The sequence below is a fragment of the Hyperoodon ampullatus genome (assembly GCF_949752795.1).
Source record: "Hyperoodon ampullatus genome assembly, chromosome: 13".
NCBI classification, from domain to species: domain Eukaryota; kingdom Metazoa; phylum Chordata; class Mammalia; order Artiodactyla; family Ziphiidae; genus Hyperoodon; species Hyperoodon ampullatus.
In genome coordinates, this window is record NC_136926.1 from 49,901,263 (window position 1) to 49,916,009 (window position 14,747).

Below are 14,747 nucleotides of genomic sequence, written 5' to 3' on the forward strand. Positions count from 1 at the left end.
AGCTTATAATAATACTTTATATTTCTGCAAATTGTAATATAATTACTTATAGAACAACTGCAATGAAGAGAAAGCTCTTTAAAAGCTTCATCAGCTTAACTACTTCAACCCAGAATAATTAATTAAATAAATTTACCATGAGAATTACTTTTTAATCAGGCATTAGAACAACTTGTTCTAAGAAAAAACAGCAGCACTGTAATATTTTCATGTATTTTAAGTCCATAAGTGTATTCAACTTAAAAATTGAGAACAGTAACAGTGTTAAGAATAGACTGAAATTTGGAAGTCAAAAACTTTATTACACTTACGTAAAAAGAAAATAAATCAACATTTTTTGACCATTTTTGCTTTATGCAAAACAATTAGACAGTTAAACAGTTAAACAATTAGAAACAGTTAAAAGAAAATAAAGTTGTAGAACAAAGAAAATGACTTACAGAAGACAACACAACCTCAGTAGGGAATTTGGTGTTCAGTCTGAACAAATTTTAATAGCTTTTCTACTTAAAACTCACCATCATTAAAAATTAATTACTAAATTTAATTTTCTATTATGTATACCGTTTTACATCATTTTTATTAAAAACATGTTTTATTAGATTTTCCAACTAAATTAAATGGCGAATAGTTGTTTTATTGCTGGTTTGTATACTTTAATAATTACCGGAAACTATTCTATTCAGCTAAATTAGATGCAGTTTTAGTCACAAACACATTTTTACTAAAACTGTATTAACATGTACACAGAGAAGTAAAAAGGTATTGTGTGTGTGTGTTTTCTTAAGTCCAAGGTGTACAATATTCAGATAGATCAGACTGCAAACAGACTATAAAACATAATAGACTAGTAGAAGGATGTTTTCAAAAGTAATAAAAAATGCAGTATGCAGCAACTTTCATAATGAAGAAAACAATGTTAACTGAAACCCATAGAAACTTGCACAATCCTCACTCAGAAAGTGACTCAGAAGGTACCACTGACGAAAAACAGCATTTGAGCATCTGAACTACACCAACCTGACTCAATTCTATTGTCATCTTCATATTCCAAAACTGCCAGGTAGAAATATGGGGAGTATCTTCAAAAGTATAGTCAGGAACATCGGCACCACATTTTTCCCCACACCTTAGTCATCCCATCTGAGGTGGGTCCCCTAGATCTGTATTTTTAAAATAAGTTCCCCAGGTAGGAGTCTATGCTGTCAGCTCAGCATATAATCTAAACAAGGACAGAAAAAAAAGTGCAATGGCCACTACAATATCACTTTACCCAGTTATTTACCTCCCAACTAAATTGCTATTTTTAAATTTACTCCCTTTCATGTTTACACTCAAAACAAGACTATGGTCATCTTAAAAATGTACTAGTCAAGATACACAATGTTTGCTGTACATGTGTATGCATCAGTGCTCTGAAACAATATATTTTGAAATATATCCCAATTTCATAAATATTTTGCTTTCATAATTTTCATGTTCTATTTTATCTTAAGTTATTCTAAAGCTTAAACTATTAGGTTCAGTCAATATGGCAAGTTCATATGGTTCAACCTAATACATCATGTTCATGTTTGGACATTAGAATTCAAAATGTTTACCTATTACTTGGAGATAATGCAGGTTTGGTTCCAGACCACCACAGTAAAAATGAATACTGTAATAAAGCAAGTCATATAAACTTTTTGGTTTCCCAATGCATATAAAAGTTATGTTTACACGATACTGCAGTCAATTAAGTATGCAATAGCATTACATCTCAAAAAACAATGTACATACCTTAACTTAAAAATACTTCATTGCTAAAAAATGTTAACTGTCATCTGAGCCTACGGTTAGTCAATCTTTTTGCAATAGTAATATCATCGATCACTGAGCTTTTGCATCAAAGATCACTGATTGCATATCACTATAACAAATATAATAATAATAAAAAAGCTTTGAAATATTACAAGAATTACCAAAATGTGACACAGAGACACAAAGTGAGCAAATGCTATTGGAAAATTGTCACTGATAGACTTGCTCGACACATAGTTGCCACAAACCTTCAATTTGTAAAAAAACAAAATATCTGCAAAGTACAATAAACTGAAGAGCAATAAAATGAGGCATGGCTGTATTTTATTACCTATAATATATTAATAGCTTATATGAATTATTACTTAATTTTCACTAAACTGATATTTATGTAAAAAATTTACCTGCTCTTAGCAGTGAAGTAAGACCTAAAGTTCTTCTAAGTCTATTATAATTAAGCATTATTGTAAGACATATATATATATATATGATTATACATACACACACACAGTATTCTAATATTTGTATGCACATTAGCCACTAAATTCCAATTCATTTTTTCCTGTTTATCAAAAATGGCCTAACCAATTGAAGCCTATCAAAACATTTCCAGAATATAAACATTATACAGAAAGAGGGAGATTTTCAAATTCTGGCAAATGAACTATGCATTTCTATATGATATTAGAATTAACAAATACATCTTTGAATGAAAAACTTGGCTTAAATACATTATTTACAAGTCCATCACGGGTAGAAATTCAAGTAAATGTTGATGAATGCTTTAAGAGAATTCTTAACTCTCAAGTCTTTCTCCCTCTTTTGTTGTTTCTAGACATTACAACGCTTTGCTTGGCACATGGAACATTGTTAATTTTCAATGTATAAACAAGTCATTGTTTGATACATTAATGAAGTACCAAATATTGCAAAAAAATTATGTTAAAAAATATCTCTACATAACTTCATTGAGTCGAGAGACAAGGCAAATTCAACACGTTCTCCTAAGGGATATATATCATGTAATGTCACAACCAAAACAAAACAAAATGAGGGTCAAAGAGAAATGTATATATTTTTTTCTATTGCAGTCCCTTACTTTTAAAGCTGATTAAGTTGATGGGCAAAGAGTTGAAGGTTTCGACTTCCTTTTGTATTCCTATAATCTTAAAAAAATGGCAAAAGGGAAAATACAATTTGTTGTGACTTAAAAATACAGAAATCCTTTGCTGGCAATAACCTAATAATATTTTCTGAGTTCCAAAAAGCACACATAGGGGTTTCCCTGGTGGTGCAGTGGTTAAGAATCTGCCTGCCAATGCAGGGGACACGGGTTCGAGCCCTGGCAGGAAGATCCCACATGCCACGGAGCAACTAAGCTTGTGGGCCACAACTACTGAGCCTGCAATCTAGAGCCTGCGAGCCACAACTACTGAGCCCACGTGCCACAACTACTGAAGCCCATGCACCTAGATCCCGTGTTCCACAACAAGAGAAGCTACCGCAATAAGAAGCCCACGCACCGCAACGAAGAGTAGCCCTCGCTCTCTGCAACTAGAGAAAGCTCACACACAGCAACGAAGACCCAACACAGCCAAAAATAAATAAATAAATAAATAAAAATTTAAAAATATATATATTAAAAAAAGCACATATATTCCCTTATAGAAAATATCAATAGTATACAGTATGCTATTAACTCAGAAAAGCAATTAAAATCGTTCTTAGAAAAGTATGTCTCTATCAGAAGAAGTTGAATATTTATTTTACACTGAATCTTTGTTTCTAAATCTGACACTTTTGCCAGACATCTTTTAATAAACAACCTAAGACAACAACAAAAAGTAAATCAGCTGTTTTTAGATTGTACAAATTCAGAATAAATAATTGATTAAGAAAAAAGAATACTATTTTGAGCTAATCCATGTTCCCACAAATTTCTAGGATCTGAGATTGGAAGACAGAAGTCTTAAGTGACAATATTCCTACTTATAATCCATCGAAATGGATGGCAGAACAAGAATACTTACAAACTGATGAACATTCGAGTACAGAACACCTTTAAGCTTTTTGAACCAGGAACGCTTTTTGGAATTCCATCGACCCTAGCCACTACAGAGCAGAACCTCTTTCACAGTAAGCCCCTTATATTCCACCGCGGCTTAAAGGAACTCATGCTTTCATGAGTAACTCAAATGATTATACAATCTTTAAATATTTTAAACTAAAGGCATTATTTTAAGACTGCAAAAAAGTTTTAAATAGCATAATATATTTTACTCAAAAAATGGGTGAGGTGGTCAAAAGGTAAAAACTTCCAGTTATAAAAGAAATAAGTCCTAGGGCTATATTGTACAGCATAGAGTTAATAAGGCTGTATTGCATATTTGAAAGTTACTTAGAGAGTAGATCTTAAAAGTTCTCATTACAAGAAAAAACAATTGTAACTATATGTGGTAATGGATGTTAACTAGAATTATTGTGGTGATCATTTCAAATTGTTATGTTGTGTATCTGAAAATAATATGATGTTATATGTAAATTAGATTTCAATTTTTTAAAATGAGGGTAAAATGCTTCCTATGCAAAGATTCAAAGTTTCTGTGCATTTTCTATCTTCATATTTTCATTGAGTTAGGGGAGCATTATAAAGTTAAAATAAGCAAAAGAAGCTGAATATTATACATCAATTGACACATACTTCTGTTTACCAAATTCCTCATTCTGGTTTGTGTCTTCTTCACCTTTACCTAATTATCTAGCCTGGTGGCAAGATATTTCCATTCTTTTCCTCCCTTTCCTCAATATGCATAAGATAATTATATTTCCAAAATGATCTATATTTTATATTCTTTCTTTCCCTTGGTATTGAATAGATTTCAGATCTTCTATAACCATAGTGAGATGAACACTGAAAAAGTTTTTTCTATTTTATAGAAATATGTGTCCAATAACACATTGTTATACTTACTTGTGTTATAATTAGTGGGAAGGATTCCTAAAATATCACAATATGCTATTTTAATTTCTTTACAATAATATCTTAACAGTAATCACTTTCATAATCACTTAGTGTTAATGAAAATAGAGTTTATATTGTTCATATTTCACGAATATTAAACTGGAGTTTCAGCTGTTAAAATATGAATTTCTCTTACAATATGAACTCTCTTTTAATTTTTCCAAAGACTTCAGACACATCTAATCCAAGGCTGCAGAGAAAAGAATTTAACTGCCAAGTCAAAATAAAATAATGCTCTAGACTACACTGTCCAATAAAGTAGCCACCCACCACACGTGGCTATTGAAATATAAATTAACATTAATTAAAATTAAGTCAAATAAAATCAAAATTAGTCTCTCCATGCACTAGTCAGATGCCAAGTACTCAACAGCCACAATGGTTAGTGACTATTGGTACTGGACAGTGCAAATACAGAACATTTCCACAATCTCAGAAAGTCGATTGAGCAGTGTTTCCTAGACTTTCCTTCTCAAGGAGAAGTGTGAAGAGAAGTCATTGAACATGTAAGGGAAGGCTTAGGGTTAGGCTGGAGAAGGAACAACTAGGTAAGTCCTTATCCTTCATACATCAATGTACGATGAGAAAGTGCTTTGTCCTAAGAGGAAGTAATATTTGACATTATTCCACTGCATTTTATTGATATAGATTTATATCACATCAGCTGTCCCCTAGCCAAAGATCCACCATAGACAAATCAATCAAGAAAACAAAGAATTTCCATCATGAGAGGTATCCTCTTATTATTTATGGTCCCCAAAATTAAGGAATAAAAACGATGATGGTATAAACAAGCAAAATACATGGATAAATATTAATAGAGTAATATATATATAGTTATTAGTTATATACAGTTATATAGTTATTATTTTTATATAGTTACATAGTTTTATATATATATATATATACACACACACACATATATATATATATATATATATATATATATAAAGAGAGAGTTATTCCATCATCCTGGTGCTACACATTTTCCATTAAAACTTAAAATCTGAAGATCTACTAATATTTTAGAAGAAAAAAAGTAATTTATACCCACACCAGAAGAACTACATTCTTAGAAATTTCCCAAATAAATGTCATTTCTATTGCAATAGCTATTTTACTATGTAGTGAGTAATGTATGATTTTAAAACCACTGATGATCAATGTACTGCTCTTTCCTCGTAACTCATGCCAACAAGGACACCAACATCTTTTAGACGCATCTGAAGTGGGAACAAAAGCCCCCTCACCTTTTTAAAGACTTTTTGTATGCTTAAAATTAGGGATTTCTAATTTGACAACATAAGAACACAAACAGCAGCTAGAAATGCAGCAATCTTTTGTAACCAGTTTTTAACAGCAAGTGTCAGAGAAAGCAAGGAAAGATCTTTTTTTGTTCTCAACAGATGTAGGCACAAAAATACACAGCCAGAAAGCTCATTTAAACTTGCTAATTACAGGAATAATAAACTAATTTTGAATAAAACTGGACAATTTCCTTCTATTTGTAACCCTGAATTTTCATCCACAATTACCCAAGTAAGGTACATTTACTTGCATACATAATTTTATATTTACAAAGACAAAAATCTACAAAGATAGCTTTAAAAGATCTCTGAATATATTAGACCTAAAGTGTTAACTGCTAAGTCTACTTTCTATACATGTCCAGTTTTCTCTACCTTAACTGTTCTATCAAGAAGAGTGGGATGACTCAGGAATCTTCAATGGACCCAGGAATAAAAGATCACGATCTGTCCTTCCTTTACAGCTGAATAAAATAGCTCAAAATCGCAGCAAAAATCTTCTTACCCAGAAAAATCCCTATGGTAAAACTGTCCTTTTATAGCAATTGTTTTTGGCAAAAACTTTGTCTTTTAGTAAAATGAAAACATCCAAATTAATCTTTTGACCATTTTTAAACTCTTAATTCAGTCAGGAGAATAATGGCCTAAGAAACCAAAGCCAGAAAACATCACAGAAACCCGAACTACATTGATAGAACTCATTTTAAGTTCAGAGAGCAAAACATGGGCAAGCCTGGATTTTATAACCAGTATTTGCAGTTTTAAACCAAGTATTGATACTTGAATCTAAAGATAATGAAGCGGATAATATAACCTGAGTGCACAGAAAAAAAGTCTCCATGGAAACAGATAAAAAATTAACACAAGAATAAGAAGAAGTTGTTTTAACAAATTCTGATCCAGGTTTTTGTTAATGTTTTGTTTTATTTATTTGTTTGTTTGCTCAATTTGAAAGCCTTACCATCCTGCTGGCCGTGAAGAGCCTGGGGACTTTGCATCCTTTCCTCAAGATTGGAGCTAAGGTCAGAGTTCACAGCTGACATCCGTGTTGAATCACTCATATCAAATTCGTCACTTTCTATTGAACTTTCATCCTGAAAATTGTTTTAAAATATCATCAAGTATCATAAAATATAATACATTCAGATAATGACCATTTTATCTATAGGATCAGTTAAAGTTTAGCCAGTTAGTAAGCTTTTACAGAACTCAGAAAATGTTACTCATGAATAGATTCTTGAAATAGCAAATAAGAAATTTGAAAACGTGTGAAGATTCAATGTTCTATGTAAAAGATGTAAAACATAAAATAATGTATTTAGGAAGGACATAGTTGAGGAATTATCTGAATAGTGAAAGAATGGATTTTTTTTAATTAGTAAAAAACTTCCTAAAAGAGTCTGTCACAAAACATAGCATAAAAAGAAACACGTTTTGATTTTTTAAATAAAGGACAATAAAATATTATAAGCAAAAATCTGACACTGCAATAAAAAATCTTAACTAAAAATTTTCCTTTGGTAAACAAAATGGAATCTAAAAACAGACAAACTTACATGGCTAGATTCAAAGTCCACATTTGCTGGAAAACAAGTTAATCTTAGCACAACCTTTCTTTCGTTACAAGGGAACATAAATGGCATTGCAAACACAAAAAGTTCAAGGTAAAAGTGTGTAAGATCCATTTACCAAAAGCCAGATCAGCAGATGGCTAAATTACCAAAAGGCAAGTTTGCCAAATGGTCAATTCATCAAAATCTGTGAAATATTAACTTAAACCCAATCTATGCTATGTTGCTATAGTCATTTCCTTGAATCAAACTCCTTTTTTGCTTTGGAGAACTGACTTTTGGACAAATGCTGTGCTTATGTAGGCAGGAAGGCCTTAGAAACCTGTGTGAGATATCATAAATGTTTGATTGAAACCACCAGGTTTAACTTCAATTTGTAAACATTTGATCTGAAAGTCTAACATTAATGTAATGATTACCAGTAGCAGTAGTGCTGCTATGTATGTTGCAGACACTATTATTTATATTTGCTTACATACTTCATCTTCATCACAGCCTGTGAGTTAGGTGCCAGCATTTACCCAATTTTACAGATTGAGAAATTGAGGCACAAAGCTGTTAAGTAATTTATTATACTATTATATACCAGAACTGGGATTCATTATGATGTCTCCCAAACTTAAAAAAAGAGCTTCTTTGAATAGGAAGAGTTCCCCTGGCTTCATAAATGACATCTTGGTATCAGCAAAGAAGTTGCTATGGTTAAGATACAGGAGTGTTCTAGCAGACTTATAACGGGCATTCTGATCCCTAGGTCAGGCCCAGGTGATTTGGGTGTTCTTCCCTTACCTAAGGTCTGATTGTGTCTGGGTCTACTGAGTAGCACTAGCTCTTCATTAATTCAGCGAGGAAATGCCACCCTGGGAGGCCTCTGGGCAATCAGCCACACAGACTTCTCCCAGCCACGTGCCCTCTTGGTACATTATGTTATCTCCAATTCTAAATTCTAAGAAAATCCAAAGCATCTGAAATATTAAATATACATGTTCAAAAGAGAAGAAAAATAACAGAATTCAGTGCACACATCCATGTTATCAATGTGTACCATATACATATATGTACATATATACACACACATAGCTAGATGATATAGATATCCATTATATACACTCTATATAGTGTCTGTAATATCACAGTATTTTAGAGCACATTCTCTGGAACCAGACTGCCTGGATTCAGATTTATACTCTGCCACCTATTAGATGTGTCTCCTTAAGCAAATTACCTAACATTTCTGTGCCTCAGTTTCCTCACCTATAAAATGGGAGAAATAATAGTATCAATCTCATAGGGCTATATAATGATTGAGGGGCTATAATATATCTAAAGTAGTTAAAACAACGTCAGATCCATAATAAGCACAAAACTGTTTGATATTGTTATATAGAATATGTAATAAATTCTACAGTGCATACGATTCATATTTATTATATGAACACATACAAAAATAAATGTAATGGTAAAGATGATCAATATGTGTTTATAAAGTAGCTGTGGATACTATATAAACATAGTCTTTATAAAAGCATTTATTATATACCCTACAAAGAGCTAACTAGATGTAATCTAGTAAAATACTGTTTCCAAGGTATGTGTGTGTGTATGTACACACACAACCATCTGAGATATATATATATATGTGTGTGTGTCTCTGTGTAAAAGGTATGTGTGTGAGGCTATGTGTGTGTATGTTTAAGAAGAGCTAGACACAACGACTGAGGCTGCAGTCTCTGTTCTACAGAATGGTTAATACAAACTGCACATTATGGCTAATCAATGTAGCTAGTGTGACTAAAGAACTGACAATTTAATTTTAGTTAATTTGAATTAATTTTTATTAAATTTAAATATCCCTGTATGTCTAATGGCTACCACGTTGGACAGTGCAGATTCAACATTCCTCACTGTTGGATATTTCCAACCATCACTATTAGCAATACAGTAAACATCCTAACACTTAAATTGTTTTATGCCACAAATTCCTTAGTATAAATTTCTAGTCAAAGCATATAAATAACTTTTAAAGTTTTAAAATAATTATTGCCAAACTCTCCCCCAGAAAGTTTGTTATGGTTTAAACTCTCATCAACAGTTTGTAAGAAGGTCAATTGACCTTACTTTGGATACAGTATTTTGTAATTCTAAAGGGATTCCCATTCCTGGCCTTCTTTATCTCTCTGAATAGCATTTAGTATTGTCCTATATACATACTTTCATTATTTACTTCCTTTATTGTCTGTTCCCCCACCACCACTAGAAGATAAGCTTAATAAAGGCAAGAATTTTGTCAATTTATTCACTGTTTATCTCCATTACCTATAAGAGTGACAGTTACAGAGAAGGTACTCAATAAATATTGATTGAAGTAACTGAATAAACATTTATTAAAATTTAACTCATCACAAAGGAATATCTTACTTGATTTCCATTTTAACATGACTTATCTTACTTAACCACCTTCCTTTCTTTCAATAATCACAATTTCCAAAATTTCATAAATAATCTAACTCATCATTTATCTGAATAGTTTTAAGACAGTGTACACCCAAGTTAGCTTTTTTTTTTTTTTGGCGGTACGCGGGCCTCTCACTGTTGCGGCCCCTCCCGTTGCGGAGTACAGGTTCCAGACGCGCAGGCTCAGCAGCCATGGCTCACGGGCCCAGCCGCTCCGCGGCATGTGGGATCTCCCCAGACCGGGGCACGAACCCGTGTCCCCTGCATCGGTAGGCGGACTCTCAACCACTGCGCCACCAGGGAAGCCCCCAAGTTAGCATTTTTGAAATGTAAGGATAAGAGTTATTTTCCTAACCCAGTTATAATTTAAAAGGATCTGTCTCTCTTATGCGAAACACTTAGGATGTTTTAGAAGCCAGAAGGATTTAGTATATGTGGACTCTACTGTTGGCACAAAGTTGATCTTACTTTTTGGCCTAGAAATAAACAGATCAATATCTAAATGAGTTTCCTACAAATAATCTGACAGCTCTAACTAGTTTATGAGTTTTTTAAAAAGATTTTCAATTATGTGATGATTCATAGGAATAATATTTTTATTCTCAGGGATGGATAAACTAATATTTTCTTGTCTTTCCTGTCTTTGAATGATTTTATTACTAGTCATTCAATCATTTATATACAGCTATCTAATAATATGGAATCTGATACTGCCACTGCACTAATACAGATATTCTTACAGAGTGTACTTTTCATAAAATCTTGAGATAAAACAATTTTATAAACATGGTTTTGAGATTAAACCTGATCACATAAAGAGGAAAATCAAAAATTTGATTTCTGGGCTTCCCTGGTGGCGCAGTGGTTGGGAGTCCACCTGCCGATGCAGGGGACGCGGGTTTGTGCCCCGGTCCGGAAGGATCCCACATGCAAGGGAGCAGCTGGACCCGTGAGCCATGGCTGCTGAGACTGCGCGTCCAGAGCCTGTGCTCCACAGCGGGAGAGGCCACAGCAGTGAGAGGCCTGCGTACCGCAAAAAAAAAAAAAAAAAATTCATTTGTGTTTTATGAACAAAATAATTGTAAAAGAATTTAATAATATCTCACCAAATAATGCTATATTTAAAAATATATATTTAACCACATTTCCTGTTCTAGAGAAATTTCAAAAAGGAGAGAATGTATTAGCCTGAGAAACTATTCCTAATATAGTTACTTTGAATGTGTATATTAATTAATGGCTACTAACTAGTTAACAAGGATTTACTAAGCCCATATTGTTATAAGTGTTTTGGGGAATATACACAGGGTATATATATATATATATAACTTAGTCCCTGCCTTTGAGATACTTCAACCAAACTGGTGAGTTAATTAGTATCTTAGAGGAGAATATTTAACAAATATGCATTTAGCATCTAATATACGCCAACAAGAACATTGCTAGACTCTTACTATACAAATTAAATAATTTGAAACATCAAAAAATCTCTAGTTAAGAAGAATCACCACAAATTGTAGAAAATGCAGAGAAGTAGACAAACAAATACTTAGAATAATGATTAACTGAAAAACAACTTTAAAATATACACAAGATTTGGATGGTGGGGAAATGGTTATATTTGAAATATCTATGAAATTGAACTTTCTGATTTCCAGGTAAAATAGCCTTAGTACTAAAACTTCCCTAGATACAGACTTATTTGGAATACTTTCCCCTGAACTTTCTAGCACTTTACCTAGGTTAGCTCGATGGTGAGCTACTAAGGAAAATGAATCTTTCTGGGGAATGAGCAAATTCCCACACAGCACTAAGGCAGAAGTGGTAAGATAGGGTATCTCTGTTGAGCACTAGAAATTTCTGCATATTTCTCTATCTGTGCAGTCCTAGTGACACTCCTTTCATTAAAAATAAATAAATTACCATCTTCCAAATGCCGTCATGCTTAACACAATAGTCACAGTTATCAAACTTCATTCTGACTTGTGATATAAGTGTAGATGTTTCCATTTTACCTCATCTTGCTGTGAGTTTAGCAGCTGCAGTTTCATGTGCTTCATATAGGCCATGGTAATTGGCATGTTGTAGTCAATCATGCTGGTCACCAAAGTGGGAGGTTTTCCATTATCTGTAATAAAACATTTTTAATGGGTAATGAAAGTGATTGCATTCTACCTGTAATTTCAGAATGATCCAATCTGTTCAAATTGAAATAAGATTCTAGATACCAAGTGTTTAGGAGATTGGTAGCATTAGAGATGGATCGCAGAAAAAATAAATAACCGGTAAGATTCAACAAAGGTGTTTTGGGACAAATTAGCGCTATGGATAAATCTGTTATTTCTAACTACAAGGAGTGATTTTTGATATCCTGGATAACAATGAGTGAAACTAATAGAGTGATTAAACAAAATTATTGGTATTTTTGTATTTTTCTCCTTTGCTGCACACTTAACTTTTTTTGCTTCTTTGGTCGTGCCGTGTGGCATGAGGGATCTTAGTTCCCTGACCAGGGATCAAACCCGTGCCCCCTGCAGTGAGTCGTAGCCACTGGACTGTCAGGGAAGTCCCCAGATTTGCTTTCTACATGGACTACTTGAGCGCAAGAGGAAATTTACTTTTTATTTTTTGCTGTTCCACCCATCCTCCAACACAAGGGAATAGGCTAGCCTAGATGTATCTTTGAGATTAATCTCTGAGAGAAACTCATACATTAGAAAAATAATCCAAATAATTTTTAATGAAAGCCAAAGCCAAATTATAACTTTTCTGTAAAATTTTTCAGTGAAAGAACTCTATACTATTCATTACTTTTAGAAATAAGAAATTGGTAGATTTAAAAGAACACAGATGGAACATCAATTTCCTTGCTGAAAATATCTAAAATACCATGAAATACACACAATAAATGACATTTAAACATTATTTTAGGAAAAAAAGTTATTTGCTACCGTCAAAACTGCTTTTCTTCTGAGAAAGGACACTGAGTTGCTTTGTAGTGAAACTTCAACATTCACTGTCTCCTGCTTGAATACATGAGACGATCTGACTTGTTAAACTGTTTCTGTCTACCACATTCTTATAAAAATGTGGGATATAAATTGTCATTATGAATAAAATTACTTGAAATCTCACTATTTGACACTGCGGCTACCTTTATGATCTGTTCCATCTGGGTTTAAATGCATTCTTTTCTGGCACTCTGAGCAGCTCATTAGAAACCGTGTCACCGCTTCTCTTGGTAGGAAGGCATAGCTCTCTGAAATCTGAAATGATTCACAAAATAGAGGTGTTATTATATAAGCTGACTGGGCATGATTCAACAGAAGTGATCATTGTATTTCCAAATAAGACGCATTATTCCATAATGGCAGGAAGCACAATGAAAGCATGCACTGCATACCATGCATCATTTCAAGAAATATCTATCCAACTTGATTGCATGTCTCTTAATAATCGCTAATAATGCAATGTGGAGGAAAAAAATCAACCACATCTGGATGGAGATCTGTTTATATTTCTGCATTTCTTTCAGGAAAAATAATCCCAGTGTACAGATACTCTAGTGAATTTTCCTTATTAAAATTTGCCCACGATTGTTTTGACAATTAAACTTATTGCTAGCACCATTAAAATTTTATCCAATTTTACATATATTTTTAAAAATTTAGCCCCAAGGTGAAACAATAAACTTTGGATTTTGCAGTAATAAGCATTTCTTCATTATTGCTTTTTAAAGTACTTTAAGGAAAAATAAAAAAATAATCTGAACAGAACTCATGTATCTATTTACTGCAGTGAATCATCCCTTCCACAGAAAATGACACACTTGGAATGCATTCTGGCCACCTATTTCAGTTGTTATTTTATGTCAGTTTTTCATAATTTATGTCCACAATAGTTCACATTGATTGTCAGAGCCAGCTTTTCCAGTGCCCTATACAGAGCTTCTCTTTTCAGAACCATGATCCAGAATCAAGTTAGAAATCAATACTCTTGCCAGTGATTCTTCAAATATTAACTTTTCAAAAACCAAGGTATTTCTCTCAAGAAAGCAAAGATTTCTAAAGTGAAACTGACAGATTGTTAAACATCTCTAAATAAAAGCTGACAGTGCTGCTAAGAAGTCTGATGCAGGGCATTAGTTTTCCACCATACTGTCACTGACACTGGTCCATGAAATATGAGGTAAGCAAAAGGAATAAATGAGTTGTAAATTAGACATAATTGCCATAAACGATTCCTCAGGTGCATGCAGAGCTGTTATGAACACTGATGTATTTTAAGCTTGTAGAAGGAAGGAAAATATGCACCTTGCATATAATTGAGCACAAATCTGCGCCAATTCCATTAATGGTGATGGGGTTAACTTTTGCTGGAGCACAGCATCGAGGAAACCTCACATATTAAAATCCAAAATTGTAAAGCATATTTTCCCCTGACTTTCATGTGAAAATCAGTTCACATCACTTAGCCTATCTCTTTGACTCTCAGGGAAAAGAAGCCGTAAGAATGTCAAAGAGAAGGAACAAGTCAACAATTAAAAATCTGCCATGGATGACCCATACACAGGTAATCCACAGTCAACTCTAC

At 33.1% G+C, this 14,747-nt stretch overlaps 1 protein-coding gene across 5 annotated transcripts in view; it reads right to left on the bottom strand.

Moving 5' to 3' along the window:
- NOL4 (nucleolar protein 4) overlaps positions 1-14,747 on the bottom strand; it is a gene marked incomplete at both ends in the record, with an annotated part of 375,288 nt that overhangs the window by 245,270 nt on the left and 115,271 nt on the right. For all 5 annotated transcript variants that reach the window (XM_079717454.1, XM_079717453.1, XM_079717451.1 and 2 more), the window contains 3 exons: positions 7,091-7,223; positions 12,170-12,282; positions 13,309-13,420. In XM_079717454.1, the coding sequence (XP_079573580.1) occupies positions 7,091-7,223; positions 12,170-12,282; positions 13,309-13,420 (358 nt within the window). The remainder of the gene's footprint in view (positions 1-7,090; positions 7,224-12,169; positions 12,283-13,308; positions 13,421-14,747) is intronic.